Genomic DNA, 25,873 nt, shown 5'->3' with positions numbered 1-25,873 from the left:
ATCAACCTGAGAGGTGTTCCTGTTTTTAAGTTGAGAAAATGGAGGCAAACAGACATTAAGTTTTTTGTTTACAGTTAGTCAGTGTTTGAGGCTGGACTCACCCAGGTCTTTCTCCAATCCTGGTGCCTTAGCCACTGCACCACTTATTATTCTTTTTTTTTTTTTTCTTTCCGAGGCTGGGGTTAAGTGACTTGAACTCGGTCCTCCTGAATTCAAGGCTGGTGCTTTATCCACTGCGCCACCTAGCTGCCCCCTGCACCACTTATTATTGCTTGTATACCACCAGCCTTTAACCCAGTTACTTCTGAACACGTTAAATCTTTTCCTTTCATTCAATACACTGTACTCTAGTTGCCTGGTGCAATATAAACCTGAAAGCAAAACTTTTAACTACCTACCCCAATGCATATTTGATTGGCATCCAATGTGTCTTCTTGTACATTTTATACGAAACACACTGAGATAGTTGGGAGGAAAAAAAGAAAAGGGGCAGCCAGATGATATAGCGGATAGAGCTCTAGCCCTGGAGTCAGGAGGACTTAAGTTCAAATCTGGTTTCAGACACTTAATACTTCCTAGCTGTATGACCTTAGGCAAGTCACTAGCTCCAACTGCCTCAGCAAATAATTAAAGAAAGAAAGAAAAAAAAATAATTAAGGAACGAAAGCTCATACCCATCAATCTTTCAATTTACAATTATGATTGAATGTGATGGGAAGACTTGTATCCAAATAATCCATTTGAAATAAAATTTAACCAAATCAGGAAAATCCATCTCTACAAAAAGAGGGAAGAGCACTGTGTCTCTCCACCCCTCTCACTGAACACTGGAAGATTACAATAACCAGGTGATGAGATGTTTGTCTCTCTTACTCTCTGCTTTCTCTTCAGAAGAGGAAGACCACAGGTGTGGAATGGCACACATTTTCTTTGAGATCTGTTGATTGTGCCAATATGGTTCTCTTTTTCCTTTATAAAATGTCGTTACAAGGGATGGATGGCTTACACATAATTGGGCTAAGGACTGAAGTAATTAAATGGTACAGTGGATGAAACACCAAAATTGGAGGAGGACCTGAGCTTGAGTTCTGCCTCAGACACTGACTGTGTGACCATGGGCAAATGATTTAATGTGTATATGGGGGAAGTGGGGAAGAGAAACTATTCTATCTGAAAATGGAGGTGATGTAAAAACAAAAGATAGCAATATAAATGTAAAACTTTTTTTAAAAAGTGGGGACATGACAATACTTACCCTTGTTGCCCCCCCCCAAGATCCTTCCGTCAATTCTGATTTTTCATTTACTTACACTATAGACGCTTGAACTACTAAAATACTGGAACAGTTCCTAAAGTGACAGAAAAATCACATCATACACATTTGGGGGGATAAAGACAAGTCCCATCCACTCTGAAAAAGTGGGGTTGAATCCAATGGCCAAGAAAGGATACTCATTATATAATAAACAGGTGTCACTAACACCAGAAGGAATCCCAGTTCCCAAAGGAATCTCCACACCATCAAGTGTGACACTGGCTGTTGGATCAGGTGCAGTTTTGCCCAGGCCTGGAAAAAGAGAAATCGTGGTTTAAACTATGGTATGCTTTGATCCAGTTGTGTTACTACTGGCTTATATCCCAAAGAGATTTTAAAGAAGGGAAAGGGACCTGTATGTGCAAGAATGTTTGTGGCAGCCAGAAACTGAATGGATGCCCATTAATTAGAGAATAAATTGTGGTATATGAATATTATGGAATTTTATTATTCTGTAAGAAATGACCAGAATCAGGAGATCATTATATACTTCAACAACAATACTATATGATGATCAATTCTGATGGACATGGCCCTCTTCAACAATGAGATGAACCAAATCAGTTCTAATAGAGCAGTAATCAATTGAACCAGCTACACCCAGCAAAAGAACTATGAACCACTACACAGAATTCCCAATCCCTCTTTTTTTGTCCACCTGCATTTTTGATTTCCTTCACAGGCTAATTGTACACTATTTCAAAGTCTGATTCTTTTTTTACAGCAAAATAACAGTTTGGACATGTATATACATATTGTATTTAATTTATACTTTAATATATTTAACGTGTATTGATCAACCTACCATCTGAGGGAGGGGGTAAAAGGAGGAGGGGAAAAATTGGAACAAAAGGTTTGGCAATTGTCAACGCTGTAAAATTACATGTATGTATCTGGTAAATAAAAAGCCACAAAAAAAATAAAATAAAATAAAATAAAATATGGTATGAATATGTAGGCCCCAGGAAGAAAATGTTTTTCTCAAAAATAATTATAGGATAGAGAAAACCTTTCCTAAATGTAAATTATTATTAGTGTAATTATTTAGAGATTAAGGCCTATTTGTTTCTCAGGAAGTATTATTTTCTCATGCTAATTCTACTTTAAATTGTTTCCTCTTTTCTATAAGTCAGAAATGAAGTACATGCAGCAAAATACAAAGTCATTAACTTTTATACCTTATTTTAGCTCTCCAACATTCTAGGTTGGCCTACTTTTTCCCGAATTCCTAAAGAACCCCCTTCATCTTTTAGATCTATATCCCTCAATGTGAGAAAATCATGTACTCCAAGGCCCCTGGTCACTGACTACAGTCCCAAACATAATAATTAATAAGTCAGAGAAGCCCACCGTGGGTGGACCTTGTTACCTTTGACGCTGTGCTTGCCCTTTGGTAACTTGCTGATGTGGGAGGCGTGCTTCAGCTCGTACCTGTTCAAGAGAACAAATAGAACGGGACATTTGGCCATTAAAGAGCTTACTACTGCTTAAGACTCTTTTTGGGATCTCTCGACTTGAGGGATAGAGGAATGCAGCTGCACAACCTGGCAAACACTGCCCATTGTTAATTCAGCAACTGCTGGTTAAGTACAAAGACCCTGTGCTAGGCCCAAGCCCTCAGAAGCAAGTTTCCCAAAGATTCCTAGCACTGCTGTCAGAGCCCTGACACCTAACTTCCAGCTCTCTTTCCCTTACTATCAGAATGTAAACTCCTTGGGGGCAGGGTCTGCCTTTGGTTTATGTGCTATTAGTAAGTGCTTAAGTAATCTATGGATCTACTTGCTAGCTTTTAGCTTGGAATAAATGAAGTCTATAGTCTTTACCTATAAGGGCAATTTTAAAAGGATTTTTCCTCCTACTCTAAGCCCATCATCTCAATGGCCCCAGACCAAAGTTACTTACATATTTCCAAGGGCAACTTCCCCTAGGAGGATTAATCCTATTGGGTCTCCCTGAGATGTGTGGCAGTAATTGGCACTCTTGGAAACCATATCAGCAAAGTAGATTCCTTTACCAAACATATAGCCAGTCTGAAGGTTGGAAACAATGCAGATATAAGAGATTACTATGTATATAACAAGGTACCAAAGGAAACACAAATGAAAGAAAAAAAATCACAAATAAGAAAACTTTTCAGTGGAGAACTGATTTCAGGCCAGTAATACAGCAATTTTAATTTAAAGGTGCTGGGTATAGTCTGAATTTGTGCAGCTGAACCAATAATGATGCGCAAGTGTCATTAACCATTCTCTACTGCACTGAATGAGGGGCGGTGGGATCACAAATTCTTGGTCTGAGGTCAAAGCCTCAGTGGGTACGTCCACAGGGCAATCAGAGCTGTACAATGTCAGGAAGTCATGAAAAAAAGATAAGGGAAATTATGAATGTTTAGCTCTGGGAGAAAGAATAATAACGATAGTGGAAGGGGAGAAGTCATGAGTCTGCATTAGGCCAGTGATTCTCAAAGTGGTCTGGGAGGCAGCAATAATTTTAATAATACTCATCAATTTAACTGCATTTATAGTTAAGTACTGTAACTAACCCTCATTTAAAAAAATTATTTTTAAGAGTACAAAGTCAGCCTGAGATCTCCCTACTTCCCAAAATGTTTGGTGACTGCTAATCTAGACAGTAAAAAGATGGGGGGGGGGTGTAGTATTAACAAACAAGAAGGAAGAAAGGAGCCCTAGACTTGAAGGAGTGGCCCTCTTCAATTCCTGGTTCTCCCGAGTCCCCACTTTGGATAAGGCATTTAAACTTGCTGGGTCAGTTTCTTCATCTGTACAAAGAGGGAGGGGGGAAGAGATGGTCTCTAAGGGGCCTCTTAACTCTGAATGTAGCTGCTCACCACGTGTGAGCCTCCAGATAAAACGAGGACATTTGTACTATGCACCTCAGTATAGTAAGGAAGCTTTGTCAACCACAAAAGCACTACCTTAATTTAAAAGGACTGTCACATAGAAAGGGGATCAGATTTATTTTGTATCATTCCAGAGGCAGCATCAGGACTCAGTGAAACACAGATCTTGTTAAAAATGAAATGACATGTCCTGTTAGAAAAGGTGAGCTATCTTTTCACAGAAGTGTTCAAACAGAGACTAGCTAAGTGCCACCATCTCCATATTTATCTGTCCCACTCTGAGCCAACAAGGTCCCCTCCCTCTATCACTAGATGTAGAGCAGCATTTGGGCTCTTCACTTGAAGGCCCATATGGACAAAAAAGCATCTGCATAACCTGCTCCCCTCCCCCAGAACAGCTACATACCACAGGGGCTTCAGGGGGGGCGATCCGAAGACCCTGAGAGAGGATCCCAGCAAAATTGGTGGCCCTGGACCCGTGCCATAGCAGCCGCCGGTTATGAAGCTGCTTAAAGGGCTTGTAACGTTGGCTTTCACCTTCACGCTCAATCTTGAAAATCTAAAAACAGTATTGAACAAGAAACAAAAGGATGAAATCCTGGCTGGTCACTCAACTGCTCAAAAAATGCATCACACTTTTAGGGGGGTCAGGCTACTTTAAAGCAAAGAGAATTCTCTTTGCTTTCCCCTCTCTTAAATCCAAAACAAAAGACAAGTTTCAGAAAGCCAGGAAGATAAGTTTTTCTCTTTGCTGGGCATGAAGTTGTAGGATTTCCACCTTCTGGAGACGACAGCTCGCTACAGGAAGTCTTTTTTTAAAAAGCAAAAGGATTCTTAATGGTTTAAATAAAAGTGTTCCCAGAAATAGGTCTCAAGTTCAAAGTTTACTGTATTTTACTATTTGTACTGTTACTTTCTAAACTTTGCTTTTTTTCCCAGAGACCTGTTAATCTTATTATGTATTCCCTTGAATTGCCAAGGCTGGATGTTCACCTGTGACATTATCCACTAAAATAATCTCTTTTTGAGATATATTTTACATTCAAATATAATCTTCCATACCCATCTCCTTATCTAGAGAGGATAATCAAGGACAGAAAATAAAAATTAAAAATTAGCTTTTTAAAAAAAGAAACATTGTTGAACTTTTTGATTAATTTTCTTGGTTTGTAATCAGGTGCCCAAAATTTTAATTTGAGAAGAAAACAAAAAGGATGCTTTTAAACAAGCCCAGTTTCTGTTCTACTGAAATATGGGCCATTTCCTAAAAATGTTTTTGGGTATAATATACTATACTATTCTGTCCCACCCAGGAGCTGGGCAAAGGGAGAAGGAAGCAAGATACTTTCTTACATCAATAATTTCCAAGTCGTAGGCATTATGAGTAGTAGCATGTGTGTTCTTAACATATTGCCTGATGATGTCAGCTTCTTCTGAATTCTGGTCAACCACCTGGAAGAGACTCAGAATGAAGGGAAGGAAGGAATCCACCCAGATGCAGATATTGAAGCTTAAAGAGCTTTACTGACTTTCTCAACGTCCAAAGGTTAACAAATATGAGAGATGTGGGACTGGAATTCAAGTCCTGACTTCACAGCCAATGGTCCTCCTGACTCTGCTGCTGGCCCACATAGGACTGAATCACAAGTCACTTTTAATATTGTCTATAGCTGAGATTTTATTTTTCAAAGAAAGAACCTTATCAATTGTTATCAATTGGCAGGTTTGCTTGCAGCTGCTATCTGAGGCGATGTGACTCTGATAAAGAGTCACTAGATTTCCAAGGATGACATTTTCCCAAGATTTTTTAATTAAAATTAGATACAAAAGTTAATCCATAGCCAGATATACTAAGTTGATAAGAGGTCTGAGTTGCAATGGAGTTAAGCCAATCATGTTTCCACAATAAATTCAGCACCAACAGGAGACAACCCAGTTCAGAAATGGAGACAGTTCAAGCTCCTAATCACTAGTACTTTTGGGGTCCTAAGTATCTACTGCAGTTCCAGCATGGGTAAGATAGGGAGACCCAATTGTTACAAAAGGGGAAAACTCCTCCAAAAAACCAAGTCATATGATTGTTACTCTGGACCAAATAAAGCTAGGTATTTTCTTGAAATACTTAGCACCTTTAAGATCCTTCTAAAATCAGGGCATTTGGAGGGTCATCATCCCCTTGATAATCTGGTGAAGTGTTCGGACCCTTTTTAAAAAAACGTTTTTATGAAGTAACTGAAGGAAATGCCAAGTTTCCACTAGAAGTTGGTGAAAATATAGATATAATCCCCTTCCCCCATTCACAAATCTCATAAAATCTATCCATGGACTTGACTCCAGGTTACTTCAAAGGATAAGCCCATGGCTTGGGAACTGTTTGTAAAGAAAACCGTTTTTTTTCAACTGCTAGGACAGAGTAAGTTATATTATCAAATGCTCATTCTAGTGCTCAGCAACTTAAGTTTACCTCTCATTACTAAAATTGGAGATAAATTGTTTTTCCTAGAGTGGCTAGGGGGCTAGGCTTTAAGACTTGGGATTGAGATTTTTTGATTGTATATGCATATATGTGTGTGTATGCACACACCAAGATATGTAAGGGCAGCTAGGAGGTACAAAATCAGCAGAATTAATGCCCCCTCCAAAAGGGAGAACTGTTACCTTAATATCAGTTTTAAGCTTCTCATAATTGACATCAATGGGATCCTTGCTGCCATCTTCAGATCCACCACGGAGCAGACTATAAGCCACCTCAATGTCCAGTAGGTTGTCCAGCATCTCTACTTTGGCCTGGAGAATCAAAAATGAGTCAAATGCTGAGTTTCCATCCATATCTGTGAAGTCCAACTTAGAGACTGACTTTGTTTTGCACCAAACAGTAGGTTACAACTCCCCAAGGGAAAAAAATGCAATGTCTTGAGTTGATGGTGGAGGAAGAATAAGAATTAAAGAAAAAAGGGAGGGAGGGAGAGCTAAGAAGCAGAAGTGAAGAGGACGAGCATTTCTGAAGTGGGGCACAGCCAAATGCAAAAGCACGGAGTGGAGAAACAGGCGGCTTCTGTGCATTCGAAAATGTTAAACAGGCCAGGAGAGGCAGATTGTAGTGTATTGAGGTTGGCTAACATCATGGAAAGGTAGGAAGGAGCCAGGTTATGAAGACCTTGAAATGCCAAACAGGGCTTTTTATCTGAGCCACTGACGTTTATTTAGTGCGGGTCAGATCTATGCATTAATAGATCACTTTGGCATCTTAGTGGTGAATGGACTGAAGAGGCAGCAGAACAATCAAAAAGTTATTGCAATAAGCTCCTTTTCTTGAAAATCCTAGCACATAGTAGGCATCTAAATTAGCTTAGAGACTGGCACATGATAGATGCCTAATAAATGCTGGTTAACTGGCTGCTTTTCTACTTGGAAGATATGTTTTCCATATTATTACTGAACTAAGAAGATGGAGAAAGAAAGAAATATCTTTACCCCTATTTTTGATTTCTGGTTTGTAGTGGGGTTGATTCATTTATATGCTATATATCTTAAAGATACTGTTGTCCAGAAGTTCAACCTCAGAAGGCAAGAGACAAGCTTAATTCTGCCTTCATCCAATTCTTTATGAGTAGGTGGAATCTGATGTGCCAATGAATACCTCCATCTACATCTTATTTCAGAAAGTGCTAAACTGTATCTGCAATACTACTTAAGAGGTGACAGGAGGGGGGAAAATAGGAGAGGGGAGGGTGATAAGACGGCCTTCTCCAGCTTGTCGGGTCAGGAATTCTCTCCCTTACCTGGACACAATCAATGTTATTCAGGAGTGGAGGCTTCTTCATTCCAAAGTCATGGGGGATCAGGGTATAGAAGCGATTAGAGAGGTCCAGAATCTGAGAGTCGCTGCCACCTTGGGATACCACCTGCAGAAGATAGCAGAAAGGAAAATAAGGGGAAGGGAAATAATTATTAAGCAGCACCTCACTTTATCCCCCCTTTTCTCTACCTCCCTGCTTGAAAAGACACCTCATAAAGTATGTCAGCCCAGAGAGGTCTATTGGAGGGTATGATGATTATGGGAAGTACTAGATTCCATGTAGAAACTATTCTTCTACATATTATGTTACTTAGGGCATTTGGGTTGTTTTTAAAACTAGTACTTGAGAAAAGTTAAGGGTAATATTAACAAATATAGAGGACTGGACATTTTTGTAAAAGTTATTTCTGAGGAAAAAAACCCAACAGCCAAATCCATTGTTTACGTGTCCAGAAAGTACATTTTAAATGGTTTCTATTTATTCTTGGCCTATCTTCTAAGTCAGGGAATTAGTTATCTATGTAGCAAGTTATTTGGCTTGCACTATATTTGCAACCTAGCCCTCCTTTGATGGATCTGTTTGGTGGAATGTGTACAAAGTTGTTTAATAAGTCTTGCTAAATAAATAAAAATCAAGACACCAGGTTGACAACTAGTGGAGAGACACTGTGACAGCCAAAGGAATACAAAGATTCATAGCCTGCAAGGTGATGGGCAGTGACTCTGGGCAAGGGAAAGAGTTCCAGACCCATTCTTCCCTACTCTTTTCCCTTCCCAAATCATTCCCATGACACACAGTGAGAAGATAGCACCATCCTTAATAGCAGCCCTATCTTCACTCTTATACTAACTTTGGTTATCAGAAATCTTTTCTCCCTAAAACTTCCCTGTTCTTACCTGGGACTGGAACGAGTATTTTACCCATCACACTTAACTATTCATGTGGTCCTTTCACAGCAGGCCCAAGAGGAGTTTTCTATATAAAGTTTGTGACTTGACGGCAAGTTGTAATTTTCACCTTTAGTTCAGCTCAATTTAACTGCCACTTACTAAGCACTTACCATGTACAAGGCACTGTGTTAGGTGCTGGGATACAGTCCCTACCTTCAAGGAGGTTGCACTCTCCTGAAACCTAAGACGTACACAGATATCTAAACACAAAGGCAATTTAGAGGAGGAGAGAGAGCAGTAACAACTTGGGTGATCTGAAATTGATCCTTAAAGGAAAGCAAAGATTCTGAAAGATAAAGAGTGAATTTGTTCTTTCTCAGAGATTAAGGAGTGGAATGGGTGGGAGAGAATGGAGACAGCTTGTGTGAACGCAGAGGTGGAGAAGGAATGCCACATTCATGAAAAAGCTAGTAAGTAGTTCAGTGTGGCTGAATGCAGAGAGCATGAAGGAGGAGTAATATTTAGTTAAGTTTGGAAAGGAGGGTGGGAGTCAGATGTGATGGGTCTTAAATGCCAAGCTGAGGAGTTTCTATTTTATTTTTAATTATAAAAGGGAACAACTCAATGCCTTTGAAGCAGAGGGAGTGACTTGGTCAGACCTATGCTTTAGGGACATTCTCTAGGCTGTATCAAGGATGGCCTGAAGAGAGGAAAACTGGCTTTTACTACAGGAGGAAGATGGCCTGAACTAGGATGCTGGATGAGATGTGAGCAATGCAAACAAACTGGTGGGGCAAGGGATGAGTCAAGGATGACTGTAGTTGCAAAGTAAAAGGTAATTGTGCCCTTAACTGAAACAGGGAAGTCTAGAAGAGAAATAAAGTTAAGAGATAAGGTCATCAGTTGGCCTTTGGAAGGGACATGCTTTCCCCAGAGGTTGCTTTGAAGGAGAAGATAAATGGGTGAATATATGGGGAATGTAAGATGCAGAATAACAGCAACATATGAAGCATGGCTGCCATGTTCTCAGGAAAGTAGAAGGCAAGATCATAAGCTGAGGGGACATGGGGTAGGCTGAGGGGAGAAAAGTTCTGGATCTATTTGGAATGATGACAGAGTCAACAGAAAATAAAAGGTTTTCTGAGTAGCCATGAAGGCCCAGTTGAGGTTAGCAAACATAAATTTTATAATTTATTTACCTGGAATGATTATTGATACTATAGAAATAGAGAGAGTAGAAGATAAGTGAGCCAAGGCAGAAGATGGGCAGGGTATCAAGAGTAGTAGGACAAGAGAGAAGGGAATCCAAGAGTGAGAACTGGCTAACTCCAAGGGTCATGACTAAAATGAGAGGTCTTTAAAAGCACTTCCACTTTCTTAAATTAATGGGGGGGAAGATTCTTTCAAAAGCTTTTGCTCTCACTACTCCTTTCTGCCCCAATTGAAGCTTGACTTCCATCATGATTTAGTGCAATAGAAGCCTTGAATAATTAATAAAAAAAATTCTGTGTTGGAGAAGTGAAGGTGAATTAAAGGAGTAAGAGAACGCGGTGTTTTATGGTGATAGCAATTTTCATGCTTACCTGCTGTACTTCACTGAGAATTGAATATGCATTCTGGATCTGCCTCTTGCTCAGCTTTCCCAATGGCATCTTCTGAAGATCAATCTGATGAGAAATTCATTCCATTAAAAGCTGGTTTCCCTAAAATGCTATGGAATGATACCAATAACTCTTAAGTAAAATACCCGAGTTGAACTTCCAGTTGGAGTAGAGAAACAAATACTAAGACCCATATGTTTGACAGGATGTCTACCACCAGAAACCAAAAAATATGATCACAAACACAATGTATCAAATCTAAAGAACTAATCCTAAGGATTTCTGTTAAAAAACAAAACAAAAAAACATACTGCTGTTCCTCATTTGCCATGGAGGCTAATTATTGTGGCTTCTTCCTTAATGCCTCTGACACAAACCCGGTATTGAAGTTTTATTTTTAAATTTAGTTCCCCCTCCAAAATTAACAAGCAATTATTTTACCCCATTCTTGTCTTTATCTCCTTCCCAGTGAGGAAAAACAAAACCATTGTTTTGCTTTTTCTTGCATAGTCAAGAAAAACAAACCCCTATGCTATTCATGTCTAAAAATGCCTCATTCCATAACATGAATCCATGTTTCTTTGCCAGAAGGCGGATAACATACACCTTTAATCATAAAGGAAAAATCTTAAGACTATGATCAATATAAACAAATTAGAGGAACATAGGATAGTTTACCTCTCAGACCTGTGGAACAGGAAGGAATTTATGACCAAAGAGAACTAGAGATCATTATTGATCACAAAATAGAAAATTTTGATTATATCAAATTGAAAAGCTTTTGTACAAACAAAACTAATGCAGACAAGATTAGAACGGAAGCAATAAACTGGGAAAACATTTTTACAATCAAAGGTTCTGATAAAGGCCTAATTTCCAAAATATATAGAGAATTGACTCTAATTTATAAGAAATCAAACCATTCTCCAATTGATAAATGGTCAAAGGATATGAACAGATGATTCTCAGATGAAGAAATTGAAACTATTTCTACCATATGAAAAGATGCTCCAAGTCATTATTAATCAGAGAAATGCAAATTAAGATAACTCTGAGATACCATTACACACCTGTCAGATTGGCTAGGATGACGGGGAAAGATAATGCCCAATGTTAGAAGGGATGTGGGAAAACAGGGACACTGATGCATTGTTGGTGGAATTGTGAATATATCCAATCATTCTGGAGAGCAATTTGGAACTATGCTCAAAAAGTTATCAAATTGTGCATACCCTTTGACCCAGCAGTGTTACTACTGGGCTTATATCCCAAAGAGATCTTAAAGAAGGGAGAGGGACCTGTATGTGCAAGAATGTTTGTGGCAGCAGTGTTTGTAGTGGCCAGAAACTGGAAACCGAGTGGATGTCCATCAATTGGAGAATGGCTGAATAAATTGTGATATATGAATATTATGGAATATTATTGCAAGAAATGACCAACAGGATGATTTCAGAAAGGCCTGGAGAGACTTACATGAACTGATGATGAGTGAAATGAGCAAGACCAGGAGATCATTATATATTTCAACAATACTATATGATCAATTCTGATGGACCTGACCCTCTTCAACAATGAAATGAACGAAATCAGCTCCAATAAAGCAGTAATGAATTGAACCAGCTACATCCAGCGAAAGAACTCTGAGAGATGACTATGAACCACTACATAGAATTCCCAATCCCTCTATTTTTGTCCACCTGCATTTTTGATTTCCTTCACAGGCAAATGGTACACTATTTCAAAGTCCAATTCTTTTTGAACAGCAAAATAACTGTTTGGACATGTATATACATATTGCATTTAATTTGTATTTTAACATATTTAACATGTATTGGTCAACCTGCCATCTGGGGGAGGGGGTGGGGGAGGAGGGGAAAAATTGGAACAAAAAGTTTGGCAATTGTCAATGATGTAAAATTACCCATGCATATAACTTGTAAATAAAAAGCTGTAATAATTACAAAGAAAAGAAAAGAAAAGATTATGGTCAAGGCTATGTGAACTGGCTTCTGTATGGTGCAGCTTCAAATCTATTTTACAGTCAGGAACTATGACTACAAAATCAGAATTAAATCTGAAGAGATTTTAGAAGGCCCTCCAATGTAGCCCCTCATGCCATCCAACACCATCCACAAACGGGCAGGCCAAAGTTAAAAATATGCACCAAATCTCTAATTTTGAGTCAGGAAATTGAGGACCAGAGATGAACAAAATTCTTACAGCATATGTGATAAAATTTTTTTTTTGGCTGAGGCAATTGGGGTTAAATGACTTGCCTAGGGTCCCATAGCTAGGAAGAGTTAAGTGTCCGATGCCAGATTAGAACTCAGATCCTCTTGACTTCAGGGGTGGTGCTCTATCCATTGAGCCACCTAGCTGCCCCCGAATGTGATATCTCTTACAGGTGAAGTCAAACAGGCTGAATTTGCCAATGGCAATGTCAGTTATCCAATGAGAGGTCCAGACTGCCTGGGGAAAACCTCAGGAGAAAAAGAGGAGGTGCTGTTCACTTCCTAACTTAAAACAAGAGCAGATCCCTTCCTTTTTCTACTTCAGGGGAAAGAGTGGGAATTCAGGAAGAAGAGAACAATTCCTCTAACAAAGGTGACACTTTCAGTTCCATCATGTAAATAACAGACTAAGTAAGATGATACACAAATCAGTTTACAATGTGCTTAGAAAGCATATCACTAAAGAAATTAAAGTTATCCTTTTCTATTTAACAGGTCTAAACGGATTTTGTTTTGGCTGATATAATATGAAATTTAGACTAGTGATTTTAACAGCAAATAGATCTAGCACTTCCCCCATATAAACTGGGGCCACAGAAAGAGTAATTTTTTTATTTTTAATTTCTGAAAGAACAAAAGGAAAAAAAGAATGGGAGATAGACAAGAAGGGATGAAAAGTAGGGTGAGGAAGACAGAGTGAGGGGGGTAAAAAGGGAAGAAAGGAATTGATAGGAACTCAGGTCTATTCCCAAGCAGTTTAAAATAGTGGTCATCAATAGAGTTTTATATTAAAATTGCCCTCTGTGGGTCTATACAACAAAGGATTCATTTAGTGTCCCTAAAGGAAGGCAAGGTAAGGAAGGCTCCATTTTGCTTCAGGCTCTTTACCTAAAAGGAAGAGATAATCCACAGTCACTAATATAAGACCCAAGCCTGAACCTGCAACTTCAGTCCAGAAGTAATCAGTTTATCACAATCTTCCTTTACAGGTTAGAAGTGCCCATTCATACACTCGGAGGGGAGTGACCAATTAAGGACCAGAGGCATACCTTGAATTCAGATAAAGGCCTATATTCTACCACCCACAACACTTCCACTACCCATGGGCAGCCCTTCATGCCATCCAACACCATCCACAAACGGGCAGGCCAAAATTAAAAATATGCAACAACCTCAAATTCCACCATAGCCTTTTTCATGCTCTCCACATCAAAGATCATCTTGATGAGGTTCTGAACTGGTTTGGGGAGTTTCGACTTGGTGCCAGCACTGACAGTCAGCTTCTTCACGGCTTCTTCATCCTAGGGGAGATGGAGAAACCAGAAAACAAAATCATTCAAAGCAGGGATGGAAAGAGACCTCAATGTTTTAAGAACTCCAAACCAGGAACATCTGTCTAGACTGTGTTCAGCTGGCAAAAATAAGCCTTGTTTCCAAGAGCAGTACATTCTAACATTTACAATGTAATGATCACTACAGCTGCCTTTGGGGAAGAACATAGTCTAACATTTGCACTGTAGTGACTACTCTAGGTTTTGGGCAACTGATTAAGGATAAGGAGAGAAGGGTCTAAGAGGGTCCTCACGATAATGACCTCCAATTCTCAACTGCCATCTCCCTGCCCTGCCCCCTCAATTTTATTAGTGTAAGGACCCCATCAACCCTAACCAGTGTCACAGTAAGGACCAACTGCACTACTACTTTAATAGTCTTAGCGAGCACTGCCTGGAAGTACTGAAAGGCTTTGTCGAGGGCCACACAACAAATAGAAATTGGTTTTTAAAGATTAAAAATAAGACAAACAAAATAAATAAAAACTAAACCAAACCAAACCACACCTTAAGAAATGCTAAGAGCTCTCTAGTAGAAATAGACAGGTAGAGAATTGATTATTGTCCTTCATTCTCAGAGAAGACCAAAATGATATCACTATGTTAAAGTCCAGTTAGGGTGTGTCCCACTATAGCTCATCTGACCAATACGAGCTTGGAATGCTCTGCCACAGGTTGAACATAAATGGTTCCTATGAGCATAGGCAGTAGCTTCTCTAACTTTATGCATTTCGAATTACTTCTAAGCTAATTCAATTCTACTCTGCTCATGGAGCACAGCACCTTCTCTGATGAGAGCACGCCTTGCTGGGCAATCCTGTGCCAGGGTCTCCCACGTTGTACAATCCATTCTAAAGTTCTTAAGAAAGACCTTGAGAGTGTCTGTACCACTTTTTCTCATTACTCTGTGAATGTTTGCCATGTCAGTTCTTCATTTTGTCAAGTGTACATTTGATATTCAAACAATGTGGGCAGCCCAACAGAGTTGTGCTCTCTGTAATAGAGTTGGAATGCTTGGCAGATTAGTTTGAAAAAGGACCTCACTGTCTAGCATTAAAATAAAAATAAATATAAAGAATACTCATTTTGTAACCACCTGGGCACTTAAGGAAGAGACAAAAAAATAACTTACGCTTTTCTTTCCTTTTTGGAAAGCAAGAGAACAAAGTACTTTTAAGGCCTTGTGAACCAGGTACCATCATTTGATTTAAATTTACAACACAGATAATTCAGGGAAATCTGGCAGCCAGCCTCTTTAGTTCTCTATCTGGAGTATAAACTTGGGAAGTTGCTTTCCTCTAATTTGTAAAGTAGGCTGGGGTTGGAAACGGTTTAGGGACATCTGTCTCTCCAAGGCTTTATTGAAGCAGGCTGCTTTACATTCTTGTCCCAGCTTTTCCTATGTCTCTTCCTTCATTAGCACTAGGAAGGGCATACTGCTTATGATGGAAGGATATTGGATGATTACCTGCCCATAGTCAATCTCCAGGGGGTAGAACTTCTTGGGATATTTAGTGAAGTTGCTGGAATGCCAAGAGTTGCCCGTTTTCTCCTCATATAACTTCAAAAAATGATCAATGGCATCTTCCCTGGATGACATCTGTTCTAGTTTATTGCTGCCAATCACAGTGCCCACTCGGCCCCAGGATCTAAATATCCAGTATCTGGAGGGAGGGGGAAGGGAGATGTAGGAAGGGGAGACGAAAACGGAGTCAAAGGTCTGAATTTTAGTTGCATGTTCAACTGAGGGGGAAAAACTTTCCAAAGAAACTATTCAACAGCAGCAGCAACAAAAACCCCAAGGACAATTAAAAAGGTTAGGAAAATTCCTAGGTTTTTTACTCTCCCTCAAATGCTCTCTTCCAAGGTCAGCAGAAAGCTGTGTTTAGTGTGGTCTAAGGGAGTTAAATTTCCATTTGTGTCAGGCTGGCCCAAGGGCTTCTAAAAAATGTCACTCAACTCCTAGGAAAGCTCTCATCCACCCCGCTCTTAAACAATACACAACAATACATACATACACACACACACACACACACACACACACACTCTTTCTCTTTTCCTGTCACCAAACCCTTTATGCCCTCATCCCAAATAATCAAACAGAGGAAGCAGTAAACATCAAACCCAGGCGTAGTAGTACAGTTGTCTCCTGGCCCCCAACAGATGTACTTGGGACTTAACTCTTGTTCTTTCTAGTCCATGGAATTTCCCCATGACTCACAATTGGAGGAGAGAACAAACATAACCCTTTAAAGAAGGGTTAGTGAAGCCATTTGTGGAGATGATGTGGAACATTTGATTTGGAACCTGGGCTCAACCCCCAGTTGTGCAACCAATGGGGGGGGAGGGGGAGTTGAGCCCATTATTTTAACACGAACATCATTCTGGAGATGGTAAAAGAATAATCTGCAGGAGACAAAGTGGGTATAACAGGTTGTGGCATATTTACCAACAATGATGATCGGGGGAAAAAAAAACCCAAAGAGTTCATCCAAGAAATGGCAGCTTGGAAAAGAAAGTGGGCCAGTTATGTTGTAAGAGGTGCCACAGCAGAGTATTGCGCCTCCAGTCAGGAAGACCCAAGTTCAAATCTGGCCTCAGATTTTTACTATCTCTGGGACTTTGGGAAGTCACTTGTAACTTAACAAGACTGCCTCAATTTCTGTATTTGTAAAACAGGGATGATAATGGCCCCTATCTTTCCAAGTGGTTGTGAGGATGAGAAGTTAACACTTACAAAACAGAAGCTTGCAAGCCTTAAGCCTTATAGAAACATTGGTTAAGATGATTAAATGGAGAGTCCTATGTAACTGATACTAAAATATGTGGAGAAAGGCCTTCAGAAATATCAAGTACGTCCTCTTTGGAGACTCATTGACAAGAACATCCACAGGGATGGATGAGTTGCAGGAAGTATAGATGTTTAACCAGAAAAATCTGGAGGGAGGAATTGGGGACAGAGTAACAGATGTCCTCAAGTTTCTGAAGCTCCGTCACATAGAAAAGGAATCCTATCTGCCTGGGCATAACTAGGAAAAAGAGACGTTAAGGCCTGATAGAAGGAAAAACTTCCTACCCTTTCAAGGAGGTCTTTAAGGGAACATGAGGTCACAGGCCACTTCCTGGGGACCTCTGTAAGCCCTTGATCCAGATGGGAACCTCTTATGGAACTTCCACTCTTAAGATCTGTTTCTTTGAAGCACTCATAGAACCTGGCCCTCCCCTAAACTGCTCTAACCCACACCCAACCCTGCCCCAAGAACCCACCTGATTTCTCGATCATCTTCCAGGAGCTGCAGCTTATAATACGAATTGGTACCTTTCACAATGTCCACAAGGCCAAGGGTAGCACTAAAGATTTTCCCATTTTTTTCAAGCACATGAGCCGAGTCCTCAAGACCTGATCAAAGAGGCAAAGTACTTAGTTTTCAAAATGGAGACCCAGGATTGGAATCCAGTTCCTTTGGACTCTAGAACTCTTTTCCATTATACTGAACTTTTCCTTTACCATGCAGGATGTTGTTTAAGATGGGGGAGAGGAGGAATTCTAGGCAAGTCACTATACAGGGATAAGATGGTCTCTAAATTCAATTTTACCAATTTACACTTCGCTATCTTTCCTACATGATTACTGAGGGATGGGAAGAAGAAAACAAGACAATATTAGATGACCACATATTCACAGGAGTACATAATTTCTTAGGCAATCGTTAGATTTCTCCTTCCTCAAACCTCGACATCAAAACACTCCTCTTCTGCTGTTAAGTTTCACTTACCAGAATCAGGATCTACAGCCGCTCCACCTTTTAGTGTTAATTTCATTTTCTTTTCTGATTTGTTGGTCCCTGCAAAGGAGATACAAAAAGGTACTGAGTGAGGGGTTGCTTTGGGAAAATAAAGTGCCTGAACCTTTCCTGACTTACTAAAAATGAGCTACAGTCTAATGAATATGAAAATGATTCCAGAGAAAGATGTAGATAAGCTGGAAAATATCCAGAGGAGGATAATGAAGATTGTGAAAGGCACTGGAACCATGTGGTAAAGACTGGAAAAGGCACTGGACAAAAGGAGGCTGGAGGAGAGGACAGCAGGCTTCAGACTTGCTGTTTGGTCTCAAAGTGATCAGGGAATGGAAAGAAGATACACAAAAGTCAGACCTGATGCCACTTTTGAACAGTGAGAACCATCCCAAAGTAGTATTAACAACCTCAAATGGGGCGAATTCTTACTCCTTAGAGGTCTTTAAGAGGATGGTCAACCACAACATTACAACTATGTTCTAATGGGAATACCCTTTCTAGTATGGACTGAACTATATGACTTAAGAAGATCCTTCCAAATCTCAAATTATCTAGTACCAATCTACCATCACATGAATAATTTAAAAAAAAATTTTTTTTTCATTTCTCCCAAGTTACATTTGTTTTTAAAACTTTTGAGTTCCAGATTCTCTCCCGTATTCTCTCCCTCCTCCCCATTAACACATGTGAAGTTGTGCAAAACAGATAAATAACCTTTCTTGATAACACTAGGCCAAATCTAAGAAAACCCAATAATTCGAGGCCCTAAACAAGGAGAGCCGCACTCAGCTGGGTCTCTTAGGAAGCTAGCTCCTCTGAACTCACCTTCCTCTTCCTTGACTTGACTCTTACTCTTCTTGGAAGAAGAACCTCCTGACTTCCCTCCCGGCTTTACCTCCGTGGGTTCAGGCTTCACCTCAGTGCCCCAGGAAGACAGGGTGTGCAGAGAGAGCAGCTCCTGGAGGCTCTTGCCGGAAGCAGCGATGTCCTGGAGGAAATCCTCAGATACGACTCGCACGTTGGCTTCTTTGACCTCTTCCATCTTCTTATTCATCTTCTCAACCTCCTCTGTGCAAATAAATGAGAAGCTAGTTGAGATCAAAATCCAGAACTGCACTTGATAAAACATTATTTACAAGGAAAAAATGCACAGCATCAAATGACAGAAAAGGCTCTGATTCGGGAATCTGAGGGCCACCTTTGCTCTTGGCATGACCCTGAGGCTCCATTAGAAAATGGTAGATCTTGCATCTTCTTTACATTTTCAATCCTTTTGTCCCACCCAGGCTCCTTTTCTCTCCTTCTATACTACTACTATAACTACAATAAGGCCTAAATTATTTTCCCAATTTAATAAGTTCACTTTGTACCATCAAATACTCGAGCACCTAACTGGTCAAGATGCTTTGTGAGACACTGGGGAGAATGAAGAAAATAACATGTGCAATACTTCAGACAAATCACTTGACTTCACAGGGCATAATCCGAGTTCAATTCCAGGTTTATGTTTATGATTCTATAATATGTACTTAATGTGCTACTAAAGTAGGGTCCATGAACTTATTTTTAAAAATATTTTTGATAACTATATTTTAATGTAGTAGATTTCTTTTGTAATCCTATAGGGATTACTATGAGAACTTAAAAGCTATTTAAAAAACTTTAAATTTATTAAGAAACAAATAAAAATCCTCAAACCAGGCTTGAGGGCTTCACTATCCAAGAGACCCCAGCTACAGAGGTTCCCAGGAAGTGAAAGCTCTTTCTACAATAAACCCCTGGAATACTGGAAATGACAGACTAGTGAATCTGTTATAAATGGCCCACTTTCTTGCCCATCTCAGTGTTAAACAAAGGAGGCAAAGTAACCCCCAGAAGGAGTGAGTCTGGGAGAGGGAATATGTAAATTTGCAATTTTTCACCTATCCATTTTCTGTGTCCAAACCCATACCTGTCTTTTCCTATTAATACAGGTGACTGGGAACTTGGCAGAGACCAAAATCCTATGCTTTTTGTATTATACCTGAAGTATGCACACCATTCTCACCCCCATCCCATTCATGAAAAAGTTGCTCTGTGTTATTTTCAATTCTAACTTAATATAATACAATTTCTTGGATGCCAAGCAGTAGGTAAAGTACATACAACCTGATTTCCCATGTGACTTGCATCTGGAGAAAACAAACATATAAAGTCCATGAAGCAGCTAGTTCACCCACATGGCTTCCACAGCCATGCCGGCTGCTATCAATGACAACCACAAGGATGTGTATGTGGCTTCCCTCTTACCTGTGGGATTTCATTCACGTGGGCTCAGCCACTCCATCTCCTCTTCAGGTCAAACATTAAGGGCACTATTTCAAGGGGGGATAGCCCATAAAACCCCCATTCTGCTGAGCAACGACCCAGCAGCTTGGTTACTAGGCACTGAAGATGAACTAAAACGAGGCAGGCCTATTTGTTCTGACCTAAGTTTCACTTCTCTAATTAAACCGTCAAAGTAACACTGAGGTGCTTTTTCTACAGATCCCAGCTCCGGGTGGCTCAGCCTGCTGCTCAATCACACACAAAGCTTTGGTAAAAGCTCCCCCTTCCAAGAGTTCCAGAAGTACAAGCACAGTCACAAAGACAAACTCACTTTTTGTACTAATGCAGAGGGAAGCTTTGTTAGCTGTCCCCGTCACCTTCCCCCCAAGTTCTTCTATTGTGGCTTTCATTTCATCCTTGTTTTTGGAGAGCTTCCCCAGAGCCAGAATCTTCATGCTGGACAAAGGCTTGTCTGTGATGGAAAGAAACACAACTATCAAACAGAGATGACTGCTCACAGGACATGGGAGAGAAATCACATTGTGAGGAAAAAAGGGGGGAATCTGCCAACCTGGAGGAGTCAGAGCTCCTGGACCCAGCCCAGTTTTGTGTAGGCCACCAACGACTGCCCTTTGTCAGAGCTAAGAGTCTGGAATGAAAGTGCTACACTGCCCAGGGAAGGAAAACTCTCAGGTGAAAAATATTAAATCATCATAAGCAGACAGACTGACTCTTTAAAGGATCATCAGCCCTGAGAAGTGTGGAAGTGGGTTCAAGCAGAAATTGGGAAAGGGGCTAAAGGGAGAAAGGACTCCATGCTCAGAAGGGGAAGAGGTTCAGCCAGAGGGTGAGGGGGAAGCTATGTCTGGTCAAAGGAAATTAAAGTACTTTCGGAACTGGCAACACTGGTCTCCAGGGAAAAGTCATTAATGATTTTTCATTTTAGGAAGATGAGATCAGCTAACATTTGTATACTCCTTTAAAAAAATATCCCCTCACTATGGAGATAGGTAGATAAGCTCCACCAGCACTGCGCCCTAATCAACCAAAGACAAACTCCACTGATGGGAAAGCAGCTGTTAATCTAGGAAGTGGCTCCACTGGGCCCCACCTCCTGGGGGGATGGGGTAGGGGGAAGAGCTAAGTTTGTGTGCTGGTCCCTGCCTGGCTCTCTGGGGTTTCTCACCAAAATCCAATAAATACCCAAACTTGGCCTGGTCAGCTTTTGCTTCTTCCACAAGAATCTCTGGGGTCCAAGGAAAGTCAAGGGTCAAGCACAGTACCCTCTGTGTGGAAAAGTCAGGGGGGGCACCTCAGAGTCTATAGGATGCAACCATTAATCAACCAACATTTATTAAGCAGCCTGTGTGTGCTGAGATATCAAAGAAAAATCAAAGTTATAGCTCATCAAGCTAGTTTTTATCTGAATGACAATAAAGCTCCATGTGGTCTTTTGGTAACTCTTGGCAAGGGGGTAGGGAGAGAAGAAAATGACCTAAAGGGAAGTGGAAAATGGGTTCCTTTTGTGGCATCCTGAGAAGCAAGAGAAACAGCAGAAAGATCTTTATAACGGAGATCCCAAAAGAACAAGACTCCTAATTAACTGAGTCAAAAGTGATGAGGCTCCTTACATAAATCTTATATGTACAGCTTCCCCTTTAGCAGCTGCAAATGAAAAAACAAAACAAAACAAAAAACAACTCCCCCCCCCCCCCCCGGAGGAATTTGCATTTATGCAGTCTCATAAGACGGACAAATGTAGAGGGGAGTTCCAAGAGGTCCCCTAGATTCTTTAGCCACTTACCTGGTAGGGCTGAGGAGTTCACAGTGGGAGGGGCTGCCACCGAGGAGGGAAGAGGCTTTGAAGGTGGGGCATTAGTTTCTGGGGGGAACACTCGATCCTGCCTTTTACACTTAAATTTTTTGAGGTAAGGGACTTCCCGGAACTCCTACAGAACAGAAATTTAAAGAGGTCAGGGGCCATGTCATCCTGAAAACCAAAGCATACAGAGAAAACATTTAGCTATGGATGATGTCTGAACATTTTTTCTATGTGGGCTTTTGTCTTGGAGGGTAATGGTGTATAGCAAATATGATGGAACAGCTTATGTCACTAAATTACTGTTGTCTTAGAAAAACCCCAGTCAGTTATACCATCATACCAAGTGAGTACAAATCTTGACTCTTGGTAACCTTTGGCATTAGGGAGCTACCACCTGGTCCTGGCTTTGGTCACTTAACACATCTGGAAATCACCGTCCATGTGACCTTTTCAGCTAATGTCTTAAAATCTGGGGTCCAGAACACAATACAAGGTAGTGTGACCACCTCCAAGGACACGGTGGCTCTTTTGACATCTCTATGTGCTCAGCCCTCATTTTTTGTTGTTCAGTAGTTTCAGTCAAGTCTTGACTCTTCATGACTCCATCTGGAGTTTTCCATTTCCAGATTACTTGAGGCCAAGTGGATTAAATGACTTGCTCAGTCACAAAGCTAGCATCAGAGGCTGGATTTGAACTCAAGTCTTTGTGACCCCAGCCCAGAGCACCATCCACTGGACTACCCACCTGCACAAGCACTTAATACATTCATTGTATGATTCCTTCCACCAAGGCAGGTCCTTCAATGCTAGCCTTTGTAAACTGGGGGCAAACATTCATCCTCCTTTTGGTGAGGCATCTTCTCCACTAAGAACTGTGAGGTCTGCCAGGGTCCACACTGTTAGGGGAACCCTGGAGTATGTTCATAGCGATGGGACACTGGGCTTCCCTTTGCAAACTCCATTGTTAGGTTGCTGTTCCAGACCCACATAGGGAATTTGCAAAGATGAAGCTCTCTATCAATGTAGAATCACCATTATCTTATAATTTATAAGCCAAAAGAGGCGGTCATAAGGAAGTCACTGAAACTATTAAAATTGAGATTGAAAGCTTGTAGTACTTCTCACAAAGGTGTTATGCAGATCAAATTAAATAACTGTGTGAAGCATTTTACAAATGTTAAAAGCACATTTGTCAGTTATTATTCTCAATGCAGATTTAAGTTTATTTCTACTCATGGGGCTGTCGATTCATATGGAACTATGGAGTCCATTCACCTCATTGGTATGAATTGTTAAATAAAAGTCCATCCCTCCATTCCTGCACTTTTAGTTATTTTAAAACTCAAATGCAAGACTTGCATTGATCCTCAAGTTTCATAATTTCTTTTTTGAATTTTCATTTAGTTTTCCTGGGCATTAACTCAGTAAAGGTACCTTCTATGTGCTAAGCTATATCTATTCCTTTCAACTGTAAGTCAATTGAATGTGACAGTATCTCACATCTTTATTCAAGTTACTGCCAATATTTTAAATTGTTAGTTTCCATGACAAATATTGGAGGGATTGCAGGAAAATGGGCACATTAATGCAGTGTTGGCAGAACTATGAATTGGTCCAGTCATTCTGCAAAACAATTTGGAACCCTGCCCCCCAAAGTCACTAAATTGAGCATACCAGAAAGAGAAAAAAGACTCATATATGCATAAATATTTATAACAGTTCTTATTGTGTGACAGGAAATCAAGAGAATCAAGAGAAACAAAGGGAGTGCCCATTAATTGAGGAATAGCTGAATAAATTATGGTATGGGAAGATAATAGGATATTATTATGCCTTAAGAAATGACTTATATGAACTTGCACGGAGTAGTGAACAAAACCTGAAGAATAATTTATACAATCATATCAATATAACTACAAACAAGAACTCTGATTCTATAATGACCAACCATGATTATAGATAAATATATATGTATGTCTAAAAATCTCCTTTTCAGTAAAACCATAAGTAATTAAGAAATAATCTTTTTTTCCCTAAAGCTCTTTTTAGTCTCCAAGGAAAAGCTGTGGGAAAGGAGGGTGGCAGTCAAGGGCAAAACTTTTTTTTTCCTCAGGGAAATGGTTAAAGGTGGTACCCAACTTCTGAACAAAGAATTCTAGTCTTATTTACAACACTGCCCTCCCCACTCAGAAAGGACTCCATCAAAAGTCCTCTGTTCCAGGGAATGAAGGTACCCCCTGCAACTCTAAATCAGAAAAGTCTTTCTACTGCTTTTCCAAAGATCCTTCTCAGGGAGTGGTCTAGGAGGTTAATTTAACAATTCTACAATGTTAACTAAACAAACTGCATTTTTACCATTTTGATATTTTCCTGGTTCAAGATACTTGTACTGCTACTTAAAGTTGTGCTGAGGCAGCATTGAGGAAGCCAGAAATGTTTGGATATTTAAAATAATTTTTTGCCCTCTAAAACCATAAATACCAAGTTGAGTATTAATAGTTTCTTTGCTATAAAGGACTGATGATGAACACTATCCACCCTCCAAACAGAGATGATGGACTCAAGGTACAGAATGAGACAGGGCAGATGGACAATGTGGCAATCTGTTTTACTTGATTATGCACGTTTGTTAGTGGTTTTGTTTTTCTTGGTGTCCTCCCCCACAATGGGGATAGAAGATATGAGGGGGAAAAAAAGAGAAAACCCCATGGCTAATTGGCCCAGAGAATCATGTGAGTTGGAACATGACAACAAAAAAGCAAATAATCTCAAAGGAAAGTTTGGGAGGCAAATATAAAATGTTCCATATAGAATTTAGGAGACTTTTAGGGATCTACAAAAGTGGGCCTCAGATTCATAAAGTTGGAAATACTCTGGAAAACAGCTCTGTAACTGTAAAAGACTGGAAAAAAAAACTGTGGGTCAAGCTTGGCTCCTGAAAAGGAAACAAAATGGCAATGTCCTCCTTCCTTTGAAGAGACTTCAAACTACTAAAGTTGAAAATGATCCTAAGACCTGATGGTATCTGTATGCTGCCAGATGTGGTTGATGTATGGTTAGTTTTGCTGAATTGCTTTGTTCCCCCTTTATGATTTTATATTGGATAATGTAGAGATAGGGATATACTGGGAAATAAAAATGATGTTACAAAAAGATTATCAAAAAATTTTTAAATATAAACCCTGCTTTTTTGGATCTGCTGGGTGGTGGCCTCAGAGCCTGAGCTCGCCCACGTACCTTGGGGATGACCCACTCCTTGCGGCTGGGCGTCTGTGTCCTGGCCACACACTTGGTCCAGGCAGTGATGTCTCCAGTGCAGTAGTAAGCATCGCTCTTGAAGACAAACTGCCCCTTGCACTCCTCACAGGGAAGAAGAGCGCCAAAAGCCATCCCGTCGGCTACTCTGTCCAATATCTTCAGCAATAAAAGGAACAAACACAAATGTATCACAGAACTATAGAGGGAGCTGAGAGGACAGAATAACGTGCTTGTCTGCTATGAAGTGGAAAAACCTGGACAATCATAAGCACTTGTTAAGTGACTCTTGTAGGCAGCCTTCTAAGTATTAGAGAGAGGACAAAAATCAAAATCCCTGCCTTCGAGGAGCTTACAGGGAGACGGCAGATACTGATGCAGACAAAACGAATGCAAAGACATTTTTTTTTTTAAAAAGGGCACTAACAGCTGGAGAACCAGGAAAAGTTTCATGTTAAAAAGTGAAGCTTAAATTGAGTTTTAACGTAAACACAGGATCCTAAGTGGTGCAGCTGAATGGGAGTGCTTTCCAAGCACGAGGAGAGGGTCAGTGGAAAGGGCACAGATCTAGGAGATGGAACATTTTGTGCACAGACAGCAAGGGGGTTTTCATGGATCATAGTACAGGAAAGGGAGTAACATAAAGTAAAGTTGGAAAGGT

At 40.2% G+C, this 25,873-nt stretch overlaps 1 protein-coding gene across 1 annotated transcript in view; it reads right to left on the bottom strand.

Annotated features, from left to right (window-relative positions):
• PARP1 (poly(ADP-ribose) polymerase 1) overlaps positions 1–25,873 on the bottom strand; it is a 44,893-nt gene that overhangs the window by 1,256 nt on the left and 17,764 nt on the right. Inside the window, exons 7-22 of the mRNA XM_074262604.1 lie at positions 25,195–25,371; positions 21,940–22,084; positions 20,467–20,607; positions 18,654–18,896; positions 17,805–17,873; positions 17,296–17,428; positions 15,497–15,692; positions 13,870–13,998; positions 10,449–10,532; positions 7,958–8,080; positions 6,834–6,962; positions 5,529–5,627; positions 4,582–4,734; positions 3,218–3,345; positions 2,685–2,746; positions 1,453–1,567 (exon numbers count right to left, since the gene is read on the bottom strand). Of these exons, the coding sequence (XP_074118705.1) occupies positions 1,453–1,567; positions 2,685–2,746; positions 3,218–3,345; positions 4,582–4,734; positions 5,529–5,627; positions 6,834–6,962; positions 7,958–8,080; positions 10,449–10,532; positions 13,870–13,998; positions 15,497–15,692; positions 17,296–17,428; positions 17,805–17,873; positions 18,654–18,896; positions 20,467–20,607; positions 21,940–22,084; positions 25,195–25,371 (2,126 nt within the window). The remainder of the gene's footprint in view (positions 1–1,452; positions 1,568–2,684; positions 2,747–3,217; positions 3,346–4,581; positions 4,735–5,528; positions 5,628–6,833; positions 6,963–7,957; positions 8,081–10,448; positions 10,533–13,869; positions 13,999–15,496; positions 15,693–17,295; positions 17,429–17,804; positions 17,874–18,653; positions 18,897–20,466; positions 20,608–21,939; positions 22,085–25,194; positions 25,372–25,873) is intronic.

The sequence above is a fragment of the Sminthopsis crassicaudata genome, chromosome 4 (genome assembly GCF_048593235.1).
Source record: "Sminthopsis crassicaudata isolate SCR6 chromosome 4, ASM4859323v1, whole genome shotgun sequence".
Taxonomy (NCBI): Eukaryota; Metazoa; Chordata; class Mammalia; order Dasyuromorphia; family Dasyuridae; genus Sminthopsis; species Sminthopsis crassicaudata.
Note: the sequence above shows the minus strand (reverse complement) of the source record. Positions and strands in the feature narration are given on the sequence as shown.